Source organism: Marmota flaviventris, chromosome 13 (genome assembly GCF_047511675.1).
Source record: "Marmota flaviventris isolate mMarFla1 chromosome 13, mMarFla1.hap1, whole genome shotgun sequence".
NCBI lineage: Eukaryota > Metazoa > Chordata > Mammalia > Rodentia > Sciuridae > Marmota > Marmota flaviventris.
The window spans coordinates 95,187,973-95,215,405 of record NC_092510.1 but is presented as its reverse complement, the minus strand read 5'-3'; the positions used below and the strand labels follow the sequence as shown (position 1 = coordinate 95,215,405).

At 44.1% G+C, this 27,433-nt stretch overlaps 1 protein-coding gene across 2 annotated transcripts in view; it reads left to right on the top strand.

Annotated features, from left to right (window-relative positions):
* Positions 1 to 27,433, top strand: part of Mapkap1 (MAPK associated protein 1) — a 230,116-nt gene that overhangs the window by 201,789 nt on the left and 894 nt on the right. For both annotated transcript variants that reach the window (XM_027944296.2, XM_027944287.2), the window contains 2 exons: positions 3,545 to 3,682; positions 23,835 to 23,932. In XM_027944296.2, coding sequence (XP_027800097.2) covers positions 3,545 to 3,682; positions 23,835 to 23,932 — 236 coding nt within the window. The remainder of the gene's footprint in view (positions 1 to 3,544; positions 3,683 to 23,834; positions 23,933 to 27,433) is intronic.

Genomic DNA, 27,433 nt, shown 5'->3' with positions numbered 1-27,433 from the left:
TGTGATTAGCATAAAACCTGCTGGGTCTTGAGGAAGATGAGCCTCAGCAGTTCTTTTGGTGTTCCACTGTCACATGGAAGTAGTGCTGCTTCTGGCACCTAATCTCACTTCCTTCCCTTAGCAGTGGAGAAGCATCATTCATAAGTGGGTGGGGCCCATCTGTTTGACCTCACCGCTTGAAGGTCCCACCAGCTGCCTCCTCCACAGAACTACAACCTACCTCAGTGTCCCCATCCCTGACATGGACTGTGGCTCCAGCCTCGTATATAACTGGTCTTCCTCTGCCAAGCTAACTACTACTTCCACCCAAAAGAAGACCAGCCAGGGAAACCTCTAGGCTGGAGTCTGTGACTCTCTTCAGCTACAGGGTCTAGGCCAGCTCAGCAAGGTGGGCTCCACAGTGGGTAGCCTCCAGCCCGTCCAGACTGGGTGCAGTGCTTGTTCAAGAAGAGCAAATAGGGCCCTGTGGGGCTGAGTGCTCAGCTTAAGAAGCTGAGAACTCACACACTTCTCAAATAGAGTGAAGTTATTTAAGGTACAAAGGATTTTTCCCATCAGGAAAGATTCCCCTACAGGTTCCTTTAAATAGTGACTCCTGGAGGCAGGCAAGAGTTTTACAGATCATTAACTACTTGACTGAAAGCCTGCGGGGCAGAAAAACTTCAAACTCAAGTGAGGGGAGTCCCTGCCAATTACAGATCAATCCAAAATGAAGATAAAGTATCACTGGAATAAGAAGTCAGTGGAAAAATGTGATTCGATTCAGGGACAAAAAAATCCGATTTAATGCATCTTTTATGTTAAAATGGTGTTCTACTTGTCTGCCCATCTTCAACCTATTGTGTTCATTTCCCACATCTCCTTTCCAAAGCCCCAGCCTTGGGGTTCCTCTCTGGGTACAGTGACTGCACAGTAACAGCAGGAAAGGGTGTCATTGGGAAAGTGCTCTTGTGGCCAGGCAAAGCTTAGGCAACTGATGCAGAGATACAGCCTGTAATGGATGAACCATACAGTAACAATTTGCAGATAAAAATAATAGAAGTTAAAGTGTACTTTACATGATAAAAGAAAGATGAAAGAGGATGAGAGTCTGTTACATCTGAGATGGTTACAAAAGTCCTGCTTTGTGAAGTAGGCTGTGTTGAAAAGATTGATGCAATGGGGAGTGACCTTGGCTTGGAGCAGGAGCTGGTGATGTATGTATGAGCATCCCTCTGCTAAATGGACCCAGATTTGTAGCACTAATATACATGGGAGCCCAGAACCAAACTCAGTATGGCAATAAATCAACAGCCACTTTGGGTGTCATTTCTGGTTTATATTCCACTATTGTTCTATCACTTTAATTCATGTCACTATCATCTTTTCATCTGGAACAGTTTTATATAATTTTCCAGTGGAGTTACCTGACAAATCCTATCAAATTAACAAGGTACATTAACAATATTGACTGACTACGGCTTCAGGAGTTGCAGGGCCACAGAACAAAATTCTAAACCACCTCTCTCGGGTGATGATTTTTTTCTCTCTTTCTAAGAAAGGAATGTGGGGCAGGGTTTATTTCCACATAAGAAATATGCACATTTATTTTGCTCTGCTCATTTCAACTTTTACAAATGTCAAAATAAAATAAAAAGAAGAATAAGGAAGAAACACTTGTACACACACACATACACATATATGCTACTCACACCCATGGCTTAAGTACTTTTCTTTCAGGAAACTGTATATATGTCCAGATCTTTTGCAATCAATGACCAAATTGTAGGCAAGAGTGTAACTGGGAAGTTGTAATCTATTTTAAGTGAAATGTAATAAAATTGATCTCCTGGTACTTTCTCACTCCCTGAAATCATCTAGACCTGGGCATCCAGTGTCAGTTGGACTTATGACATGATACCTAATTGAAATATGATGTTCCTGAAATGTGTCGGATGACAAATCTCAGTGTTTGATTAATTAAAAAAAATAAAAACCAGTTGTTCGTCTTTACCTAAGACTACGTAATGACCAGGCTTAAGCACATCACTGCCCTGTCTCTTCCGAAGACAGCAGAGCCCTGCTCTCGTCCATCTGTCCACCGGCTTTTGCCTTTGTCTAACTGGAATTTGGAATTAATCTATCCAAAATATAAAATAGGAACAAATGGAGTGTGTGGCAGACTTAATCACCAAGATTGGGTGTTTTCTTTTTAATTTCCAGTTTTCTGTCAGACCGTGGTTCTTTTGTGTGTCTATATTTTGGTTTTTTAGGGGACATTAGTTAAGCCCTTTCTTTTATCTGCCACCTCTTCTGGCTTACTATTTTCTCATATTTTGTTCAAAATTTTCTAAGTATAATCCATAGGATGAAATTTATTAACCCCAATTGTTTTTTCTATTACACTTGAGTATGTACATTTGATTATTTTAATTGTTTCTTATATCTTGACTTCATTTTGCTTTTTTTTTTTTCCTTTTGGACTTTGACCCTGACCTTTAAACTATGGCCTAAAAATTAATTACTTTAAGGTTCCATATGGGGCTCACTCCAGAGTGTGTATTAAAGGTTTTTGTCTCACTTCATGAACACATTCTTTAATTTTCAGCAAAAGAAGAAAAAGAGTGCATCTAGGTTAGATCATGAGAATAAAGTTAAGAATGAGAGCACGCTCCTGAGATGCCCAGAGACCCACTTCTGTGCGTGTCCACGCTGACACCAGTGTACCTCCTGTGCCAGGCGCTGTCTTTATTCTACAAACACCTTTAATCCCGGCCACTGTGCAACATGATATGTCTTTCACAGCCCTAAAATAAAACCTGAAGTGCCAATATTTAACATTCTGGCTTCTGGCTTCGAGGTCTTTTGCATAGAGCGCATACCCAGTGCTAATCTGTCCCTCAGCAGAGAACCCAGTGGCCTCCATAGCCTGAAGCCAGGCTCCAGGACTTGAACTTGGAAGGCTTTATATAAAAGACTCTTTGATCCTCCCATGACTTCTTCCTTAAATATAGTTCTAGTAATTATTTAGTGTCCCAGAAGGAAAGAGAGATTTTTTTTTTTCCTGTTTAATTAGTGTGTAAAAATTTCCAGATCAGAAATTCTTCATGGGTAGCTTAGCTCTTTAAGCATAAGTAATATTAATTCGTCCATCCCAGGTCATCGTTTTAAAAAAAAGAAAGAAAGAAAAACACTGATCAAAACTATTTTTAAATGACCCTGAGTTATAGTTTATTTCATTAAATGTAGAAATCATGTAGTTAATAATATGTAGGTAAATTCTCTATTGTGTCTATATTATATCTCAAAGGCATGTTTACCAAGACTAGATTTTCCTCTAGTTTTGGTTGTTATCTGCCCCCCATAGCTCACCCTCTTAGGAAACCAAACTGTGCAACTTTTCCATGCCATTTAGAGTCTCTGTTGTAAGAAGCCCGGCATTCCTCGGGGCCGTAAGAGGTCTCGTGTTCCTCCAGTTCAGGATTTATAAAGTAGGTCAGATTATTACATTGAAATCACTTACACCTTCCACTTCTTCTTTTTTGTCCTCCCCTTGGCCTTCCAGGTATCTCTGGAGACAAAGTAGAGATAGACCCTGTTACCAATCAGAAAGCCAGCACGAAGTTTTGGATTAAGCAGAAACCCATCTCAATCGATTCTGACCTGCTCTGTGCCTGTGACCTTGCTGAAGAAAAGAGCCCCAGTGAGTAGTCCCTTTTATTTATGTCTCCTCCTCTCTTTCCCCTCTCTTCCCCCGTGTGCTGGGTGCCAGGAGAATATATTACCAGTGTGTCCTTTTTTCCTTGGGTCTGTTTAATTCATTACCAGAAATTTCTTTTAATCAGACAGGATTATATTTTGGTGCCCAGAGCCTGAAGTGAGCCCCTACCCTGATCATTCTTGATGGCGCAGAGAACCTCACAGCCCTGCCCTGGGGGCTGGAGCATGGGGCAGATTTTTCCTGGGAATCCCATCTCACTTTGTGCTCCTGTCCCTTCCCATTTGGCCAATCAGACCTGGACCTGCTTTCCTTCCATGCCAGATCAGGGGAACCAGGGGTTTTCCCAGCATCTAAAAGCTAGATTTAGATATCCATCATGCCAGAAGTGTCAGCACCTCCAGGTTATTGGCACCTGCATGACCCACCAGCTTGTAATTCAAGTCCTGCCTGGCCTGACAGAAGAGATAGCTGCTGGGTTAGCATTTCTCCACTTAAATTATCACAGCAGATACAGTTTGGTTGTATATTTTGACATATTGTATTTTTGCAGTTAAGTAATTAGATATAGTATATAGATTAATCAATCATTTTTAGGTCTTCAGTCTCATCAGGGGGAAGAAAGGACACACTGAAATTCCTCTATGGAGGGAAAAAATTTAAACTATGTAAGATTTCATGAGCTGCCTGGAGAAGGCTATGAATAGTGGTTCTCAAACTCTGATACTACCTACCAGCATCGCCTACAGAGCCTGTCTGAGGTGTGGCCACACAGAGCCCACCCCATAGATACCGATTCAGTACTAGACATATGGATCGAGCATCTAATTTTTATTAATCCCTCATGTTTCAGTGTCCACAAAATTTAAGAACAAATGTAATCCCATACTCAAAAGGAGCAATAAGAAGTGTCAAGGCCAGCAAGTATTTCATATAATGTGGCCCAAGGTTGGTTTTTTTTTTTTTTTTTGGTTTTGTGGTCCAAGATTTTGAGGTAATACTTACTAACAAAGGGCCTACAGAACACTGAGCCCTTTCAGGGAGCTCACAGACTAGACACATGCTGCATGGCCTCATTTAGGGCTGGGTTATTTAATTTCTTAGTCAAATTCAGCTATTCTCCTTTCAACTCAGCCTCTAATTTAGCAAGAAGGGGAACTTACTGGGGCTCAAGGAAAGGAGTAGAGCTGTCCCCACTCCCCTCTTTCATTCCTGTCATCCCAGAGAGACCTCTGACTCTGCAAGATGGCTGCCTGAAGAGGCAGGGAGAGAACTGCCCCATGACTGCTGGACTCCCTCTGCCTTTGGAAAACATCATCTTAGTCCCACTCACTCCAGCTTGTCAGCCAGTAAAGGTGGCACTGTTCTGGCATCTTTCTTCCCGAGAACTGAGGATCTTTTTAAAAGTAACATTTCTTGAACTTCTTATGTCTTGGAGAAATGAGAGGCGATCACTTGTGTGTTGCATGGAGGGATGAGCTGGAGGAGAAGGTCAGGGAAGAACCACAGCCAAGCTCCAGGTTTCTCTCACACTCTCACCAGGCACGCACTGGGCCTCAGAAGGCCGCAGCTCAGCCCTGGAAGCTGCAGGTGTCGCACACCTAGCAAGTGGGGAAGGAAGGACAGACTCCCTGCTGTCTCCCAGTTGCATCCTGGGATGCCCAAAAGTAATTATCACAAGTGTGTGGGTGAGGCCACTTTTCAATATCGGAGATACAGAACATACGTGGGCCTGCCGTTTCAGTATTGACAGTCTTGGGAGAGTCTTGTCTTATTATTAGGTATACTAGATGGTTCTGTGTAAAAACTGCACACATGGATCTTACAGAGGTTTCCTTTTTTCACTGTGACTCCAGAGATCTAGAAACTGTGGTGCTTTCCTGAACAGAGTCTCACTGTCCCATAATAGTTTTTAAGTCCCTGTCCCCCGTAGCAGTTCCTTTCATTCCATGTTCTCAGAGCTCAGGGGGGGGAGAGAGAGAGAGAGAGAGAGTGAGTGAGTGTGGGGGGGGTGGGGGACAAGATTAGGCATAAGGCCTTCCCTCCAACCAGAAGAAATCTATTTTTTACTATTTTGGGACTCTGTATTTTAAAAATTCACAGATAAAAGGATTTTGGTACTTAAAAAAAAAAAAAAAGAAAGAAAAGATTTGAAAGTTACAGGCTTACAGAATAAACTCCAGACTCCTCAGAACAGCCTCTGTAGACATTGACAGCCACTGACCACTCTGGCCCCATAGACTGGAATTTTTCCATCCTAAATGTGCACCACGGTCGGTCACTGTGAGCTGCTGCACCCCACTGGCAGTCCACCTTCCACTCTACCTTCCACCCCACCTCTTCCAACTCAACCTTTCTACCTCCCACACTCTTCTCTCAAGAGCCAGCTTCACAGCAAGGCCCTGTCTATTAACTTGGCCCCCAGGAGACTGTACAGACCCTGTGTACACACACTGTGCATCTGCCTGTGGTCTGCCCCTCTCTCCCACCCCCTTTCCCTGTGACAGTTGGCCCAGGGCACCCTACCCCACTCCAGCATCCTCATTTCCTCACATGGCGCCTGCAGAGTTGTCCTCAATAAATGTCAACTTGAAACTGATCTTAATGAGGCTAAAATTTAGAAACCAAAAGTTATTAGGCGTAATTTATATTGTGAAGTACCCAAACAAGGAGGTGTTAAATGAATCAGATTGATGCTGTGTGTTTTTATGATTTCCAGTATCTTCACCAAATTAATTCAGTGACTTAATCTAAAAAGTTCATCCTCAGACCATCATGAGACCAAGAATTAATCTCTGGGGCTGCTTCTTTTTCTTTCTTTCTTTTTTTCTTTTTTATAGGATTAATGGTAACCCTTTTTATCTTTTGTGTCTGTTGAACCTTAGAAAAAAGTTATTTTAACAGCACTAAAGAAATGAAAGTCACTATATTTCATAAGTTTAGCCTGTGATTTTTATCAGCATAGTGATGTATGTTTGTAGCTGAGTTTACATCAAAAATTATTCTTGGGGCCTTCTTGAATGAATTATGGCAAAGAGAGCCAGTCTAGAAGTAGATAAGGTTTTTGATTTCTGCAATATATTTCCTTTTTCATGTTTTTATCTCTCGTAACACAAGTGTCTTGCTGAAGACCAGAACGTGTGACCAACTGGAATAATTTAGTTGTGGAAACAGCAGGCGTGTTATTAAACAGCCTTCTTTACAAAGAGGCATTAAGTGTTGGGAGGATAATGAAGTTGTCCCTAGTCTTACTTGAGACATGTTTGTCAGAATTTTGAACAGAAAAGAAACGGTTTTTAAACCCTTCGAATATGGCCAGTTTGCAGTGTTTATTGAGAAAGCCACTGTCAAACCATTAATTTGGTCGTCATAAGGAACACAACTCAGGTTTAATTGATGCCATATCCCAAAAGTGTGTGAATAGCTGATTTGGCAGAGGGACTGAGCGTCAGAGCGCCTACACAGAGACACAGTGACATGTGCCGTGGAGGCGGAGGCCGCACTGCGAGGTGGCAGTTGGCGGCTCCTTCCTCCCTCCACTTCTCCCTTTTAGGTGCTCAGAGGGAAGATTTATTGCTCTGTCCCTGTGAGTGTTTAAGGACCTGGAACTTAATGACTAAATAGATACGTGTCTTAAAAAAAATTGTACATAAAAATACAGACTCTCAAAAGAGCTGAGAAAATCTGCGTATCACAAGCTCTGAAAAATTAAGAATAATTTCTGCCTTCTAGATTTAAGAGAAAACCACGCTGCCATTATTACTCAAGGCACTGACATCTCAGTCCAGTTTGCCACTCCTCAGGCTGTCTTTTGCTGCTTATGTATTTATGTCACAAACCTCCCAAAAGGTGAATTAACCTTAATTTCTTTTAACTGACCAAGGATGTGTCTGGCCCCAGGAGAGGAGAACATTTCTAGGTCGCACTTCCCTGCTTACGTTGTCCATCCTCACACAGGTCTAGGCGCAGGCTTTGGACGCTGTGGGCTGTCTTTTCAAGGCCAGCCTCAGATTCCTCTGCTGAAACACAAGCCAGAGACCTTTCTGTGAAACTCGTCCCCATCAGAGACTCTCCACCAGGCCAGGCCTGGTCTCATCAGAAGCTTGTGCAGGTTCAATCTTTAAAGGAAGTAGCCTATCATTAAGAAATCAGATTTAAGCCTTAATAAAGTAGCTGTCGTCTTTATAGCTGAAAAGAGCTCTGTATCCCAATTAAGTATAGATAATATACAATCTTAAGGAAGCAACATAATAGAAGTAACCTGATTATGTTCTCTTGCAATAGTATAATCTAAAGGAAATCTGATTCTGTTTATGCTGGTTATGTTGGTGGGGGATTTTTTGGTTTATATGTTTGTTTTGTCCAAAACACTGTTTGGACACAGAATAGGAACTCTTTGGGGTTATGAATTAATCACAGCTGCAGGAGGCTCTTAAGCCCTAGTAAACTGAACCTGGTGGATATTTGAGATGAGATTCCGTTAAAACTATGAGTTAAATTAGCTGGGCTTATTGGTGACCTCCCGCTTAAATGAATCTTTCTTTCATAAGTACTTGACAAGATCTGTAAAGTAGTGTATTTAATTTACTAATTAAATTAAAGCTGCTGAATAATGATTTGTCCACATTGATTTAACTTAAGCAGAAAAGATCAGCATTGTTGTGATCTTCAGCAACCTTAATGGCCAAGCCAGTTAGACACAAAGGCCTCTTGTGTTTTGTGGGTCAGAAGTACAGAGGTAAGCCCAGGCTGTAATTGAATTGCCTGCTCCGCACCCTGCAGTTGCGCTTTCCTTTGCCTTCCCTTTCCATTGTTGCACTGGGGTTTAAGAGAATGTTAACGCGGTAATAGGCACAGGGCCTTCCCCATTATACGTCTTGCTATCGAGCGGTTCTGCATGACTAGTTAAAGAAGATGGCAAGAAGATTAATGAAAGCCAGGCTAATACAGAAGGGGGTACTTTTGCAAGACTTCTACCGAGGAGATATTAGAGCTGAACCAGAGCTTGGCTTTTTCTTTATCCTGTGACCTTTGAACCTGCCTTACTGTTGAGAGCTGCCAGGGAAGTCGACATTTTGATTGATGTTGGTACACGAGTCAGTCTTTCCCATTGAATTCCACATCTGCACGAAAATAGCTTTTCCAGCAGAATTCATACTGGCTAGAAGTGATAGCCAAATTGATGGCTGAAATGCTTTTATGTAGTTTTCATTTAAGCCTAAAGGTGTTTGATGGTTTAATTCAGTATCCAGTTTTCATAGATTATATATATATTCTCTTATATGTTCTTAATGGGCTCATCAACCCATAGTGAAAGACTAATATTAAGAATGTTCAAAGGTTTGCAGACAGAGCTCCAAGCAAGCTTTATGGGAGAGTAAAAGCAGTCATCAAACAAACCCTTCACCGTCCTTAAAATAGAAAATTCAGTCTGAGGGCCCAGGGAAACTGACTTTAAGGTTTGTATAAATAAAGCAAAGCATCCAGTAGTTTTGGGGAAGACTATAGATGGAGAGGTCTGAAGTCTCACCCCTCACCATCTCCCCCACCAGCGCCAGTTCAGAAGCTATCTTGATAGACCCAGTGCTGCTCACCTTGACCTGGGACACTAGCATTCCATCTGAAAGGGATTGTCACAGCCTACTTAAAAGGCAGCCCTGTACAGATACAGACCTCTTCCTCACTAATTCAGTTACCTTGGTTGTGGAGCTGTTTGCTGTGTGTGTATAAGAGGTTGCTGGGGAGAGAAAAGAGGGAGAAGATGGGCTGTGTGTGCACCCCCCCACTCCTCTTCCAACAAAGGAGAGCAGGGAGAGTGGCAGCAGGGCTCAGGTTTATTCCCTAAATCTCCTTGGCACACCCCAACCAGTACATTGAATCCCTTGGCCACCCAGTTTCTTTTCTCCCTTACTTGACAGGGGCAGTTTCGAAAGAGAATATAAACTGTACACTCCCCCACCCCTGCTCTCTCTGACATGACAGTTTCTGAAGAAGGAGATACCCAGGAATTCTGTCCTATTCTTTAGATGCTCCTGAGAATGTGTGCAAGAGGAATAGGTAGGGTGGGTGGACAGATGGCCATGGCCATGCTGGACTGCAGACCCCTGGAGGTGAGGCACCTACGTTTATATGCCAATGGCACAGGAGCCCAGGAGGGCTGCAGCCCATTCTCAGACTCTGCCTGACGCCCAGGAAGTCTGGGCACTCCAAACATTAGTAGACAAGCTGGGCTGTATTTTTATTCTCTGACAAGGACTTATTTCATAAGTTCCAGATCAAATACGGTAAGTACTGCCTGATTACAGAACACAACGGACTCTACCATATTAAATGCCCCAGTTATTGAATTGCCTTTTCATAAGAGTACTCTGGAGCACAATCAGGAGCAGGCAGTGCCTCATCCTTTTAACAGATATGTTTCCTAGCCCTATTAAAAGGGGTCTTCATCTATCCTGTCAAAGGGAGTCTGCTGGGGTTTTTTAGTTTAATTACACTATCCAATTAAAACTCCTTGCTGCATTTGGATGCGCCTCTCCTTGGGCCTGAGTGGATATGACATTTACAAGGCTCGCCTTTCAAGCAGACAATAGTGTGATTGATGAGGTGCACATTCAGTGAAGGCGGCGAGTGCCTGTGGAAGTGCTGCTTAGTGCGTTTTGATTTATTTATCATCTCCTTCCAAAACAAGGGAGCTGCCGGTGAGATGGGCTTAGGCAACCAGGGGGACCACCTCAATTTTTCCAAGAGTGTGGGAGGGAAAGACCTGGACTGTGGCACAGGAGAAAGGTGAAGACAAACAGCTGGGACCAGCTTACATCATCAGATGCCAGCTCTGTTCTTAGGTTCTCTGACCCAATTTGGTTTCCAGCAACCTCAGGCTGCGATCTGCTGTTAAGTGGGCCGTCGCCATGTTTCAGGAATGGTTCAGGCCCCTGAGAACTTGGCCAACCAGCCTTTGTCCCATTGACTGACCTGGTCATGTTCAGCTGACACCTGACTTTCGCACTGGCCATGCCTGCTTATGCTTCTAGCTGCACTTCCAGAAATCCAGCAGCTTCTCCAGGGGCTCCAGCCAGTGCTCATGGCTCCTGCCCTAACTGCCAAGGCAGGCTGAACATTTAAAAGTGCTTCCAGAATTGTAATCAGCCAAGAGCAAGTGTGGCTCTTCAGCAAGGAGAAACGGAGGCACAGTGGGGAAGTCTCCAAGGTTGTAGTGACAAGGCAGATGCAGAGTCTTACTCTGAAACTGCTACTGCTGTTTACTCTCAGCGTGTGATAGATGGGACCATAGTTTCTGGAAAAGAGGTGTTTCGGTCCAGTATTCCTGGAAGGGTCAACACTCATGAGCTTAGGAGGCGGCAGTTCTCCTGGGAACCTCGACATTTGGTAAGAGGAGCGCATTACCCAGACTAGGTGTCGGGGCTACAGCTGCTCCCAGGGCTGCTGGGGCATGTTAGGTGATACGCAGAAGGTCTGCATCCTGGGGAAGATTGGCTGGTGCTGAGATACTAGTTGAGTTTTCTTACATTCTCTGCAAATTTTCTTCATTTTTTTCCCTAGGACTTACTAATAAACAAGAAGGAATTTGCTTGTGTTGTTTGGAATGTTCATTAGAGTAGAAGACATTTTGAGGGTATCAACATTTTTCCACCTGAGAGAAGCCACCTTCTTGCTATTATGCTTCCACTCAATTGTTGACTTGGGCTCATGGACCCATAATAACAGAACAATTTTCTATGTATAATGAACATTTTGCACACATTTTCATTTTTCTAGATTTCCTTGATAGTCGTTTCTTCAGATTCATTCTTTTCTTGATTTTTAACCTCAGGAAGAGACGAAGAGACCCTGAGAAGAGGCTCTTCCCTACTGAAAAACAGAGAGAGATTTCTCAGCTGGATAAATAATGGAGAAAATCTGTATTCTTTTGCCTCCTGCCAAGCTCCAAATTATATTTTTGTAATAAGTAAATGGGGCACTTAGATTTTAAGTTATTACCAAAGACATGGAAGAAGCAAGCATACTTTCATTAAAATCAAAATGTGTCTTGCTTATGAGAAGCGCATGTGTAACATGCAAAACAGGGTAACTGCTACCAGATTCACCTTTCTATCATAAATGATTAGAAAATGGACAATTTTTTCCCCCTGTGGTGCTGGGGATTGAACCCAGGGCCTTGTGCATGTGAGGCAAGCACTCTACCAACTGAGCTGTATCCCTAGCCCTGGACAAAATAGTTTTAAAAACTTGTTTCAGCCCTTGGAGAACAGGCAGTTCAGGCTTGTGATCTTGGGAGAAGAGAAGTGAATGAGGCAAGGCATCCCGTTGGCTTTCCACCTGCCTTTTCAGGGAGGGAGAACCTAAGGCCAGTGTAACAGTCTCATGAGCCAGGAGACCAAGAGAAGAGCTGGGGATACTGAGGCCTTGGAACTCACAGAACAAAGGACAGAAGAAAGGAGCTGGGACAGAGCTCTCAGAAGAATCCTCTGTCTTTCATTGCATGCCAAGCTGTGCAGGCCCAAGGTAGGGACCTCACAAGGCCAGCAGAAAACAGCCATAAACCAGAGATTGGACTAACCAGAGTGGGACATCCAGGGCATTTAGTAGTGACTCTAGGGAGGCTGTGCCTTAGGAGCAGGACTGCACTACCCTAGGTTGAAGACTGCTCTAGTCCTTGCCAAACAAAGCTTTAAAAGGAATCTTGAAAGGATCAGACTGATCCATAAGTAAATAATCTGCCTCCAGAACAAAGCCCAGTTCTCTCTAAAGGACAGCAACCCGTCACAGATGTCACAACCTGTGTAACATTGATAGTGTCCAGCATTCAATCAAAAATTAGACATGCAAAGAAGCAGGAAAATGTGTCCTATAACAGGAACAAATTCAATCAATAAAAATAAAGTCAAAAGTGACAGGATTGATAGAAATAGCACACAAGTATGCTTTAAAATGGCTATTATAAATGTATTCAAGAACTTAAAGGAAAAAAGAACTCAGAAGAGAAATGGAAACTATTAAGAAGAACCAAATGAAAATGTAGAGCTGAGGGCTGGGGCTGGGACTCAGTGGTAGAGCGCTTGCCTGGCGCTTTGTGAGGCACTGGGTTCGATCCTCAGCATCACATAAAAATAAATAAAATAAAGGTATTGTGTCTGACTACAACTAAAAAAAAAAATTTAGAAAAAGAAAAAATGTAGAGCTAAGAAAATAATAACACATTGGGCTGGGGTTGAGGCTCAGCGGTAGAGCATTCACCTAGCACGTGCAAGGCCCTGGGTTCAATCCTTAGCACCACATAAAAACAAGTAAATAAAGGTATTGTGTCCAACTACAACTAAAAAATAAATATTAAAAAAAATTTTTAAAAATGAAAATAATAACACATGGATCAAAATATTCACTAATGGGAGCAAATTAGATTAGGAAGAAAGATGAGTGTGTGTGTGTGTGTGTGTGTGTGAGAGAGAGAGAGAGAGAGAGAGAGAGACAGAGAGACAGAGAGAGAGAGAGAGATCGATCTATTGCTACATAACAAATTGCCCCCAAATTTGGTGTTGGCTTATGGTATAGTCTGGTGGGTCAGGGATCTAGCATAGCCTCATAAGACCTAGTAAAGATGTCAGCCAGAGCCTGAGCCATTTGTTCAACTGGGATGGAATCTGCTTCTAGGCTCACAGAGGGGTTATGGCAGAGTTGAGTTTGTTCAGTTCCTTATCACATGGGCCTCTCCATAGGGATGCTCCCAAGATGGTAGTTGGCTTCATCAAAGTAAATAAGAGCAAGAGGGTGGTAGCAAGGAAGAAGTCAGTCCTGGATAGCCTCATCTCAGAAATGACATCCAGCATGTCTGTCAAATCATTTATCTATTAGAAGAAAGCCACTATAAGTCCAGCCCATAAACAATACCAGAGAATTACATAGGAGCATGAAGAGCAGGTGGTGGGATCAATGGGAGCCACTTCAGAATCTGCCAGCACAATCAGTGACCCATAAAACAGAACAATACAAACTATTCTAACTGAAACACAGAAGGAAAATTGGATGAAAAGAATAGAGACTGTGGAATAATGTCAAGTGTTCTAATATACATACTTACAGTGTCAGGGAATAGAAAAACTATTCAAAATTTGGTTAAAAATATCAAACCACCACTCTTGGAGGCCCAGCAAAGGCTAAGCAGGATAAATATATATTAAAAACACATTAAGGCACATCATAATCAAATTTCCAAGAACCAGTGACAAAGAGAAATATCTTTAAGCAGCCAAAGAGAGAAGATATGCTGTGTAAAGGAACTGAGATAAGATTGATTGCTGACTTCCCATCAGAAATAATGCAATTCAGAAGACAATGGAGTGGCATCTCAACATGCTAAAAGAAAATCTGTCAACCTGAAAATATTCAGTGAAATATCATTCAGAAATGAAGTAGAAATAAAGACACTTCATACAATCAAGAAATGTGAGAATTTGTCACCACTAAACCTTCACTACAAGAAATGTTAAAGGCTAGAGGAGGAAAATACCAGATGGGAACCCAAATCTACACAGAAATTAAGAGTGCTTGAAGTGTCACTGTTAGCAACTGTATGGAATGAACCAAGAGAAAGGAATTGAGCAAGCGAAACCTCTGAGCAGGGATTGGCAAACTGGCCCACAGGCCAAATCCAACCCACCCCGTTTTCATGTCTTGTGAGATAAAAATGATTTTTTGCAGATGAATATTTGCAATCGATTTCATGATAGGGAACAGTTAATTTAGAATTCTATTTAGGTAAAATATCATCCCCCAACTAAGCCAAAAAAAAAAAAAAACAACACTATCCTCATAGTAGACCTGTATTATAAAATATCCTTAATTTTGCCCCTTGGCTCATAAAACCTAAAATATTTACCCTCTGGCCCTTTATAGAAAAAGTTTGTCTTGGAAAGTGTTCCAAGGCTTCACATGTGTCACTTAACTCTTGCAGCTATTTTGGGTTTTATCTACATTTGTTATGTAACTTCAAGATCATTTGACTTTACCCTAGCATTGTATACTCCTAATAACTCTGGGAGGCAGATATTATTCCCACCCATCAAGTGAGTAAACTGCGGCTCAAAGAAGTTGTGCCGCTTGTCTTATGTATGGAAAGGTTAATAGGCTGTGCTTTTCTCTCTGCCACTGACACAAAACCAAACAGTCAGATGTCTGTGCTTCTCGTAGATGACTAGCCCAGCACCAGCTCAGGCTTTATAAAGTCTTTTTAACAAACTTCAACCATGCTTACTTATCTGGCCTCTTTTCCTAGAGCTGGTTAAATGCAGGTGATTCTGGATAGATGAGGCCTTGTTATTGTTAATTAGCCTCACATAGAACACTTGTAAATTCTAGCTTGTCACAGACTGAGGTCCTTCCATGGAGGAAATTTCCAGATACAGAACTTATTTTTTGCTAACTTTCAAAAGCTTAAGAATAAGAGCTTAAGAATTAGTCAATACTTGGTTATTGAAACAGCTTAGACTTCAATGAAATCATCAAAAGGCCCCCTAAACCTTTGCTCTTAATTCACTTCCTGAAGTACACACAAAGCATTTCTGCTGCATACGGAAGTAGAATTCTTGTTTCTTAAGGCAAAACACTTACAAAGTTATTTTTATTTGAAAGAATGACTGACAAACTATGGTTATCCAAAATTGAGTCTTTGGCAGACATTTTTTTAAAAGTAAAGGAAGTGGATCTATCACTTCAAGAAAAACAAGTGACAGTGCTCTTTGCCAGTGATGAAATTCAAGTCTTCGGGTGAAAACTAGTTTTCATCGCTGTGAGGTTGGCTTCTCGTTGCTTAAAGACTTTTCTGATGGGCACCAGTGGTGCTATTGATGAAGGTAATTTTTTTTGATGGTGTATAATAAAATATTTCAACATCTGGAAGGTCAGCACAGCTTAGTAAACCAATATTTCCCAGACTACTGCACAAAGTTACAAAAAGATTCAGAGTGTGAAACCCAACTAATGGATTTTAATGTAACTGAGTACAGAAAGTTTACTAATGAGGTTTTATTTGTTTGTTTGTTTTTAAAATACATTTTTTAGTGGTCAGTGGACCTTTATTTTTATTTATTTATATGTGTTGCCGAGAATCAAACCCAGTGCCTCACCATGCTAGGCAAGCGCTCTACCTCTGAGCTACAATTCTAGCCCCAAGGTTTTACTTTAATAATTTCTTGTTATTGTAATTTTTATACCTTTATTTTTTAAAACATTTATTTTTTAGTTGTAGCTGGACACATACTTTTATTTTATTTATTTATTGTTTTATATGGTGCTGAGGCTAGAACCCAGGGCCTCACACATGCTAGGCAAGTGCTCTACCACTGAGTTATAACCACAGCCCCACTAATGAGATTTTAGATTCCATATTGTAACTAATCTTTAAGAAAATCCCATTTATCAAGTTTGGGGTAGAATCAAAAAATATTTAGCTGGCGCTGTGACACACGCCTGTAATCCCAGCAGCTCAGGAGACTGAGACAGGAGGATCACGAGCTCAAAGCCAGCCTCAGCAAAAAGTGAGACACTCAACAATTCAGTGAGACCCTGTCTCTAAATAAAACGCAAAAGAATAGGACTGGGGATGTGGCTCAGTGGTTGAGTGCCCCTTAATTCAATCTCTGGTACCCCAAAAAAAATTTTACAAAGAAAATTTCTTAAATTTACCTCCTGGACTAGGGGTATGGCTCGGTGGTAGAGCACTCCCCTGGTATATAAGAGGAATTCCTTTTTCTAAGAACATATCTGTGTGAAGCTGGCTTTTCTTCACATACCTCAACTAAAATATATCATCACACATCAAATGTAGAAGCACATAGGTTAATCCAGCTGTTCTGCTAAACTAAATATCAGAATTCAAAAATACAAAATAGTGCTACTCCTAATTGTTTGTTTGTTTAGGAAAATATAACGATTTTTCCATTCATTAAAAATGAAAATGAAAGAAATGTTTATGTTAACTTGTAGTGTTTTTTTTTTCCAATGAATAATCTTAGATTTCTGTTTTAATTCTAGGACAATAAATATTAATGGGTATAATCCTCATAAGCAAAGCTTTTGGTCTCTTCAATAATGTTTAAGAGTATAAAGAGGCTTCTGAGGTCAAGAAGTTTGAGAACTCTTGATCTGAAGTCTTGATCATCTTAAGATGCTTGGACTTGGGGCTGGGGATATGGCTCAGTTGGTAGAATGCTTGCCTCACATGCACAAAGCCCTGGGTTCAATCCCTAGCACCACCACAAAAAAAGAGAAGAAGAAGAAGCTTGGACTTGATTCTGATTCTCTTGATTCTCTCAATCCTGATTCTGAGGATTACAGGAAAAGAAGCATTTTAGAGTCTTAAGGAGGGAAGGGAGGCATTCTGATGTGCTGTGTTTTGTTTTGTTTTAGGGATTGAAACCAGGGCAGTTTACCATTGAACCACTTCCCCAGCGTTTTTTGTTTGTTTGTTTTTGTTTTTGTTTTTTTTTTGTTTGTTTGTTTTTTGAGACATGGTCTTGCTAAATTACTTAGGATCTCACTAAGGTACTAAGGTCTTAGCTTTGAACTTGCAATCCTCCTGCTTCAGCTTCTTGAGTTGCTGGGATTATAGGTATGTGCCTCCACTCCTGGCTCCTGTGGGTAGGTGCTTAGATCTGAAGAAGACATGATCCAAAGTAGGAGAACCAGAGAGGACTCAGTGGGTGATCGGGACCTAGGTGAGGAGTCCTGATTAGGGAGCACTGGAAGGTGAACATGTGAGAGCTATTTAGGGGACCAAACGCCTAGAACTGGACTTGATGTGTGGTGAGGCCTCCAAAAGCACTGACCGCACATTTTCTTTAAGGGGAGATGTTGTTCCGGTCATGCTGAGATGCTGGCCATGTGAAGATGGCCGCAGAAAGAACTGCGGGTCTGAAACTCTGGAGAAGGGTCTCGGCCAGATACTTGCTATGGGATCATGAACACATAGGAGTAGTAATTAAAATCCAAGGGGCAAACTTGACAGAGGACACAAGTAAAGTTAGAAGAGGTGAAGAGCGAGGTGGAACACAGGAGGATCACCATTAACAGGAAGGAGGGAGTGAAGACAGAGAGGAAACAGAAACTGGCAAGAGAACTGGCCTGAAGAACCAAGTGGCTGTGGCTCCATGGAAACCCAGGTACGGGGTCGAAACCCAGGTACGGGGTCTTCAGGAAATATCGGATACAGCTGAGAAGGCTCTTCAGAGGCTCTCAACATTGAGTGTGTAGTGGCCTTAGCAGGAATGTTTTCACAATATTAGAGGAAGGGGGGAAATCACGTTGCTGTCGGAGTTTTTATAATTAGACTTAATTATGTTTACAGAAAAGAACCAAAGAGCGAGTTTGAAAAGTACAGGCAGAAGTGTAAATAGGTCAGATGCAGCTGCTCCAACAGTCAGAGAGGTCATTATAGTCCCTCCACCTCTGCTTCTGGATGTTCAGGGAGGAGCAGCAGTTGAATTGCCAGTTGAGTTACATTGAACTGAAGCTCTGCAGGCAACTCAGGGCTGATGCTCACAGCGAGGCCCAAGAAGGCATGCATGTTCAGCTCCGAGACCAGAGTGACCCAGCCCAGCCTTTCCTACAAGCACCTACAGAAGAGTACAGCCTTTCCCAAAGAAAGTACACCTCCATCAGTTTCTCCCAAGAAGCCCACACCCTTTCCAAACCAGGGGGATCAGGAAAAATCGGACCCTAGAAATTCATTTTTTTTTTAAGTATCATGCCTATTATAAAGGAATTGAGAAATCCTTAAAAAAAAAAATTCCTCTTGGCCTTCTTTATGATGCTGGCCATTTATGCTAAGCCGGATGCCCAGGAGTCAGCAGCATGAACTGTGGTGCACATCTCCATACTGGTGTGAAGTGCAGCCATTGAAAGATGGCTAGGGCCAAGTGTGGAGGTGCACACCTTAACCCCAGCTGCTCAGGAGGTTGAGGCGGGAAGATCCCAAGTTTGAGGCCAGCCCTAGCAACTTAGTGAGACTTTGTCTCAATATAAAAAACAAAAAGTGCTGGGGATGTAGTTAAGTAGTAGAGCACCCCTGGGTTCCATCCCCTGCAACAGAAATGGTTGTAGAGACAGACTGTGTTGCAGCAGAGGCAGGGGTATGATAAAATGTTAAATTTAAAAGAAATTTAGCTCAGATTTTAGTATACAATGCTGTAGGAATAAAATGATTACAACCATGTGAAAAACATGAGGACAGCTAGAAAAGTGACCATGATGTCCTTGTGTACCAGTGTTAGGATCATGGAGTGAAATGTGTCGAGTTTTCCTTTGTCTTCTGTATTTCTAGCAATTTTTCATGTAAATTTTTAATTGAAGCAGAAAGAAATTCAAGTTTATTTCTGGTGTTCTTGACAAGGAATTTTAGACAAAGGTGGGTGCAGGCTCATTTGGAAGCCCCAGCTTTGACTAGTCATTACCAGCCACAGTGCCACCAAGTATGCTAAGGGACCCTCCTGTCCACAATCTGCAGTGGGAAGCTAAGCACTGTTTTGGCAGGGGGTGTCGAAGTCGCTGTCCTCTTAGCCTGAGCTGCCCCATTTCTAGGTACCAGCAGTCTTTCTAGGGTGGCTTCTCCCCTGCAAGGGCCCAAGGAACCTGTTTCAAATGCATAATGCAGAAGATAAATTAAAGCACAGAAGCTCAAATGTCTCCACTTCTGACATTCATGCTGCTAATTGGTTTCTGCTCAGTGTTAGATTCCATCTTCTCTGGTTTACTTTGAAAAAAATATGTTTGTGTAAATACATTTTTGCATATCCACATTTTCATTTCAATATTCAAAAGCAGATGTATAGTTTCAGTGTCTTCCTTGAGTGTGTGACCAGTACTTAGATGCCACATTTATACCATGTTACATTGCATTTTATTCCTACAGCACTGTAAAAGCTAGACTGTTCAGACAAGGACAAATTAAAATCAAAATCTTTAAAGTAATGAGCATTTTATCTTCAAATATCAATTCCATCACAGTTGTAACGAATTACCACCACCCATTGAGCCCAGGGATGTATATGAGATAGACACATTCATGCATGTGTAGGTGTAATGTGCATACATCGTGTAGTTGTGATCATATGTGTGGAGGTGATGACACGAAACCCCACAGGTGGAGCTCACCCCAGCTCTACCTCCAGGGTTCATGTTTTTATTCTCAGCATGTCAGGTTTCCAGGGTTGCCTTAATTTCCAAACAGAATTTAACAGTCCAGGCAAGTTAATTGGAACTAAGTGGAATATTGACTTTGATATACAGTTTTTCTCAGCTGACACTTTGATAGAGGCACTGTGCTCCCATGGCTTACCCCTTTCCTATGAAACTGCTGGTATTCTTTGAAATTTTGAGGGTAACTTGCCCACCTGATTCCCTCTAATGCCCCGAGACAGATGCCCTGGTGGGCTGCAGCCAAGAAGGTGGCCTGAGCCCTCTTTATGCCTTCCCAAGGTGACCTGGAGACACTGAGGCTGGCAGAGGGTGACACAGACTCTTCTTACTCAGTTCATCAGTGTTCACATGCAGCTTGTTCCATCTTCCCAGACACTTCTAGTAAAAATTTAGCATGTAGCATTAATTACTTGTGTTTATTGACAGATTTGTTTTCAGCAAGTGGTGAATTAACTTGTTATGTTTGACTGCATAGGTTTGGATTGGTTAAAGCTATACAGTGTGCGTTCTGATGATTAGCTGTTATTCTGATGGAGAAGTCCACAGTTCTGCCGTGTTCCCTTCTGTGTGGTCCTCTAGCAGTCCCTTTTCAGCATGCTTCCTGCGCCTGTCAAGATCAAAACCACATCCACACCTACCTTTGTGACTGTGCATCTGGTCTCGCTGCCTCCAGGGGTCCAGGGAACATCCGGAATCACAGTTCTCCCATTTATTTTACTGCCTGCTCAGAACACATTAGTGGCCCTATCAGCTCATGAAGCTCACGTTTTCCCATGTCACCTCCTACTTGCCCATCATGCATGACCCTGCTCTACTCGGGGCTCCCACAGAGCCAGTTTGTCAGTGCTGTGTCCTTGCTGTGTGGTCCCTGCCTTGTTACACTCAGCTAACACCCTGTCCTCCAAGATTGCTCAGGTGTCAGCTCTCCAAGAAACTGTCCTTGAGGGCCCTCCTCACTCCAAGCCAGCCACCTCTACCTCCACGTCTCCACGGCAGCTCCCTGTGCTCACCTTCCCCCTAGTGCTCACTGCACTGGACTATCTGTGTTCATTTCCTGTCCCTTGTACTAGCCTGTGCTCTTGGCAGAGCCTGGACTGAGTAAAATTGCCCTCCTGGGCATCCATCAAAACAGCAGGCCTTCAAGCAAGAGCTCTTGGGAGTGAGCTCCCCTTTGTCCTGTGGCGTCTAGCATGGGTGAAAACATGGCTGCTGCCCTTGAACTAGGCTCACAGGACAATTATCAGCTAATTTTTAAAAAATTACCAGCTAATTTTTTCAGTATACGATTTATACCCCAGGGCTCTTGCTCCTGGCTCTCCACTGCTGTGGCTGTCCACCAGCCTTAGCCTGGTTACTAAATGACAACTTTAATTGTTTTGGTACAAACACAGCACTCCAGATGGACCCCTCCATTCCCTCCTGGTGGGGTGAGCGGTTTCACTGGGAGGGAAGAGCACATCAGAGGTCGGGCGAGATGGCTCTTCTTCATTCTACCTGCTCCTCTCCCTCAGCCGGACACTAGAATGAACACAGGGGACAGGCAAGGGACCCACAGCCCCCCATGCACAGCAAAATACAGAGCACAGGCATGGGGTCAGCTGACTTTTCAGGAGACTTGGTTTGGGATAATTTTTTTTTCTTCCACATGACTATTGTCCCTCTCCCCTGTGAGCCTGCAGTTGATAGGCTCCATGGTGACACAGCCCCAAGGGGAGAGTATCCAGGCATCCTTCCTGAGGCCCCAGGCCCATGCAAGCTGCACATCCCAAGTGCCATTTTTAGGTTTGACTATACCTAAAGTCCCAGACTGTCTTTAATGGTGTCTCAGCTTTCCAGGCAAGCATGCTCCCTGCATCTTGAGATTTAGTTTTGTCAGTGACGAGCAGGAGCAGGTGGTGTAGACCGTGCATGAGATCACTTATCAGAGGGGCCAGTGAACCCCGAAGCTTCAGGTCTGCGGGCCTCCCTAAGACCTTCTGGTCCTTTCTAGCCCTAGGCTCTGGTATCTGTGTCTGTCATGGCCACGTGTCAGCAGTAAGGGCTCCTGCGGGGGTTGTCTCTGTTCGTCCTTCACAGCCCTGTGTCCTTCATAGATGGCCAACAAAGGTATCTCTGTTGTTCCTCCACATGGTGATGTCACCAGCAAGACTCCAGTGTTCTATGATGATGACTGCAGACAGACACACACCCCGATTTAAGTAAGATTCACTCCCTTATCAGAAATAAGTAATTTATATATTAACAGTGATTAGCTTCCAGTCAAGCATTCTGACTTTTAGTGCCATGATTTAGAATCAGGCTAAATTTGTCAAGTGACCGAAAGTGGGGTTTTTAAGAAATTATCAGCTAATTTTTTCAATATACGATTTATAGTCACAATTAGTATTTCATAATGATGTTTCCAGGATAAAATGCCAGCAGCTCAACTTTTCTGGCCACAAATGTACAGCATATATCAGTTTATTTTTGGAGATCTGAAAAATTAACTACTGTAAATAAAGTCTCCAAGATTTCTCCCGGAAAGAGGTGAACTTACAGTAATATGGGTGATATATTATTAATTAATAACTGACCAGCCACAATGAAAAAGGAGGTCTACTGGAAGGATATGCTGAATTTTAATCTTCAGGCACTGAGATCCACTGGAGCAGACCAGGGGAAGCGTTTCTGGCTGATGCAGGAGGCCGGCCACAGGTGGATATGGGACCCCCCTGCTCTTGGCTTTAGGCAGGTTTGCCGAGCATCAATGACGTGTCGCTCTTGGACAGTGTTCTTTTGGTGCCAATAATGGAAACCAGTTTCAAAATAGCTAAGAATAAAGAATTAGTTCTTAGAGAGCTGCTGGGGCTCCCAGAACCCAAGGACAGCACATGCAGATAAGGGACCTTCACATGGGCTAGACCAAGAGTCGCCAGGCAGGCCGGCATCTGTCTCAGTTCCGAGGAGGGATCTGGTTGCTGTGTCTGGCCCAGAGGTCAAGCACAGGAAGCGCAGACATGGCTGCAGGTGTGGCAAAACAAGAAACAGGTTTCCTTAACAAGCCACGTGCAGCAGGGCAGGCCTCCACCTGGCCATGCGTCTATGAAGACTCGCCCAGTGTGGCACCATTTGAGCCAGGTCACCAAGGGCCAGCAAGGCCTTTGCACAAAGGTCAGTAAGAGGGCATCCGAGGTAATACAGAGCTTGTGCAGAGGTCAGGGCAGCACCACAGGCTGCCTGTGGGGATATGGGGACATGGGGACATGAGGCTAGATGGAGTAGGCCCAGAAATGACACTGTTATTCTGTAGGGGTGGGAAACAGGAAGGAGTTGGACTTGGTGGGATTTGTGTCAAAAGAGCTGGCCCCTTAGGCAGTCTGCTCTGTGAGGCGCCACCCATGGTCTGTAGAGCCGTACCCTGTCCATCCTTCTGGGGCGGAAGTGACCAGCAGCTCTTGAGAACAGCTTCCATCTGGGGCACAAGGCCAGGAACCCCTCCAGCAGGACTCCTGCTCCTCTAGGAGCCCAGGCCGTGGAGCAGAAGCTCCAGGAAGGGGCTGTGGTTGGCCCTGCCCTGCCTGCTGTGTTTACTTGACTTTAAACAGTGTTAGTGCATTTCCAGAGTAATAATTTGGCATCAGTTGGCTCTACCTTAAAAATATTCCCTTTCCACACAGTTATCCTATGGAAGCAGCCCCGTGGTAATGCAGAGCCTGTGCAGGAGCCTTCCTGGGGTGGCACTGCCTGCACACACTCCAGAGTGGAGTGGGCCCAGCTGGCCACTCAGTCTGTTCTCCTTTACTGTCCATTTTACACCCAGCCTGGGACGTGAAGACCAGCCACTCCAGGAACAGGAGATCTGCCCAGCCTCCACCTACCCTCCAGTCGGGATGGTGAGGGGAGCACTCATGGGACCCTCATCACTGCCTCCCTCTCTCTGTCTCTCCAGGTCATGCAATATTTAAACTCACGTATCTAAGCAATCATGACTATAAACACCTCTACTTTGAGTCTGACGCTGCTACCGTCAATGAAATCGTGCTCAAGGTGAGTGCTTCTTGACTCAGGGATGGGTCGAGTGCTCCTGCCTGTGCCCTGTCTGTCTGGCCTGGCTTCAGCCACTTTCCCTCCCAGTAGGACTTGGCTCCTGGGCCCAGTTTTGTAGATGAGGGAACTGGTGGCTCTGCTGATGCGCACCAGGCCCAAGCCAGGCCTTGAGGTCAGCAGCTCCGTGTCAGCCTAGCTGAAGCAGGACCCCCTTCAGCTGCCTCCCAGCCCCTAATGGTCCTGCTCCTCCTGTATCCCTGTGGTCCTTCCATGCACCGTTTATCTCCCTCTGAGCCCTGGCAGCAGCTCCTCAGGCCCCTGGAGCAGACCCAAGGAGACAGTTGCTGGGAAAAGGCTTCATCGTGCTTGGGGTGCCCATCAGCACCTGTTGAAACGCACCAGCTCCTACTGGGCTTTACCAACCACAGCAGTCCACCCTGAGCTCCACATACCATGGTGTCAGGCCAGTCCCTGTCCCCAGAGAGCCCTGCCTTTGTCAGGGGAGACGGAATGAAACAGAAAATTCACAAAAGATGTTAATAGTCACAGGGTGCCAGGTAGATGGGAGTCTGGGAGAGCAGGACCTGAATGACGTGAGAGAAGGCACAGTGTCTAGCAGCCTGCAAAGGGCACAGGCAGAGGGGTTTGAGCCAGAATTGACCCCCCACCTCTGGTTGTGTGACCCCACCTCTCTGAGCCTCGGTTTTCCCACCTATGAGGTGGGGTCATGGTACTGATGCTGCCCCACCCCACCAAAGGGCTGCCAGCATGCAGAGCAGATGCCGCATGCCAGGACTCTCTAGGCATGGTCCATTCTTTTCTCAAGAGGAGACTCATCAGGCAGTGACAATTGAAGCCATGAAGATACGCTGAGGGACTGCCCTATGCAGGACCTGGGCCGGGGGCTTCTTAGACCCAGTCTGGTTGGTCCTTCACAGGGCCACGAGACAGGCACATCCAATTGTTCCCATTTTCTGGGTGATGAGGCTCAAAGAAAAGTAACTTAGCCAGGATGATGACTCTTAGCAGAACTAGAACTCGGCCCTAGGCTTAACAGTTTCCAGAATTTATGTTCCTAATCCCCCAGATGTGTGTATCCTTAAAGAATTGAATGGGAGATTCCAACCAAATGGAATCGCTTCTCAGGCATATTCTGAGCTCAAGTCCCATGACTGCAAAGGTCTTTGGAAGTAGCAGGAGAGAAGTCAGAAGTCTCATGCTGCTGGGAGGATAGTTAGGACGAGATGGTCAGTGGAATGGAAGGTGGGAGATTCATGACCACCTTGACCAAGCCTCCCTCAGATAGAGAGTGAGAACAATGTACCCACCCGGCACTGTGGCCACCAGCAAGCTGAGATCATCACAAGACAGCCCAAGGAACTGCCAAGTGTTGGGGAGTAGGTGAAGAAATATTCCAGTACCCCGTCAGGGACTGGACTTATTTTTATAGCTAGCATTAAAATATTCAAGACTTGAGAAGGATTCTAGTGAAATTATAATCCTGTGTTTGACATCAAAATAATTTTCACAACAGCAGATTGATGACAGAAACACAGGTTTATGACTTCAATATGAGACTGTGGAAGATCAAGTGCAAAGAAATCATTTTACAGGACCAAATGCTCCCTGGAAGCAGATGCTTTTCTGCAAAATCCCTGAGGCCTGTCGCCTCCCCTAAAATGTCTGTTTTCATATCAAAATGTTTGTAGAAATATTGCATCATGCAGAAGACTCCAGGAGAGTCGCAGCGAGCCCAGGCCTGATTTACTCAGAGCTAATGATCATGGTCCTGATGGAAGATTAAACTTCACTTCCCCCACTTCTGATTTTTATGGCAATTGGAGTACTTAGTCTTAGCCACATTCCCATGGTGTCGGGGCAGGCACCAGCACTGGCTAATAGAGCCCAGCCCTCTGCCCAGGAATTTAGCAGAAATGTTGCCCTTAGAGGCTCTGCAGGGTCAGTCTCTCTCAGGAGTTTTACATGAAATGAGAGCTTTCATCAGAGGACAGGTTACAAGGAGAGGTGAGAGGCAGAGCTGATGCTTTCCGTCACTTCACCTCATCGTGTCTCGCCCCTTGTAGAAATATTAACATCTCCCAATTTTTTGAGACTGACTACACATATTTCATGTCCGTTATCTCATCCAATCTTCCCAACTGTCCTGCAGAATGTGGATGTTGTCCCCATTTTATAGATGAGGAGTTGGAGGCTCAAGGCCACAAAGCACATCAGAGTGGAGCCTCAACTTGAACCTGGCCCCGAGGACTTCTAGAGCTGCCCTAATTCCACCAGAACGTAATTGAGCTAAGCCATGTGTGGTCCCTGATTCTGCAGGCTTGGAGATGAATCTCCGAGGAATCGTTGGGCTCTTCAAATCAGGTTCTTCTCGTGATCGAGTGACGGACGCTGTGGCTTTATTGACCATGAAAACTCCCTATATTTTTATGCCTTAAGCTGTAAAATGCATTGAAAGTGAAACACTCTATAGTGCATAAAATTGTGCAAGTTTTAAGACACAGCATATTAACCAGCTAATGGCAGACCAAAGGGCGTTTTTATCTTTTGATTATTACATTAATCTTCCATTAAAATTATCTATGTGATTATCACAAAGCACTGAAGATAATAAATTTAGGAAATAGTTGGCTTGTTAAGGATCATTTTAAAATGCTTTTATCAAATTGCATGTGCCAAAACTACACTGAAAACTCTAGGTTGGCTGAGTGTGCAAACAATATAATCCAAAGATTGCTTTTATTAAAAATGATAAAACCTCCTGTTTCCATACATTGTCTGCATTGTCCCAGACGTGCACCCGGCCTGCAGGCCTCATGATTTATTGCTCTCAGCTGGTGCCTTGGCGAGGCAGTGGCCGAGCGTGTCAGGCCTTCTGGACCCACATGCCGGCCCTCCCCGCCTGCTGCTGGCGAGGATCAGAGCAGAAAGTTAGGAGGGACAGTGTCAGAGCCTGGGTCCTGCAACTGCCATTCTTGCTGTCTCCTCCAGAGCCTCTGGTTCCTTCTTGGCTAAGCAGAGGCCCCTCCCTCCAGACCCAGGACAAGTGGCCCTCAGAGTAGAACCAGCATGGTGCCAGCTGTCTTCCCTCGCCAGGAGACTTGGGTTTCTAGTCTATTTCTAGACTAGAAACTAGTTCTATTTCTATAACTTGTAGAAACGTGAGGGCTCAGAGAAGCCATGGGGTTCACTCAAAGCCCAGCCCGGTGACAGCAGGCGGTGTCTGAGGAGGCTCTGTGCAGTGTGGGTGCTGCTCATGCGACCCTGAGAGACATACACACCCCCGCAGGGGAGTGCAGAGAGCAGCAGACGGCTGAGCATCTTCACGGCCCTGGCCCTGACTTCAGCCCCCTCGGCCTCCTTTCGGAGCCTCCCTTTCCTTAAGGTTGAATGAGCCTTGGCTTCAAGGCCCCGGAGCATTAAAGGAAATAGTGCTGGAAGCTGATGGGGGTCTGAATGGAGAGCCCTGTCTTGCTCTGTCGT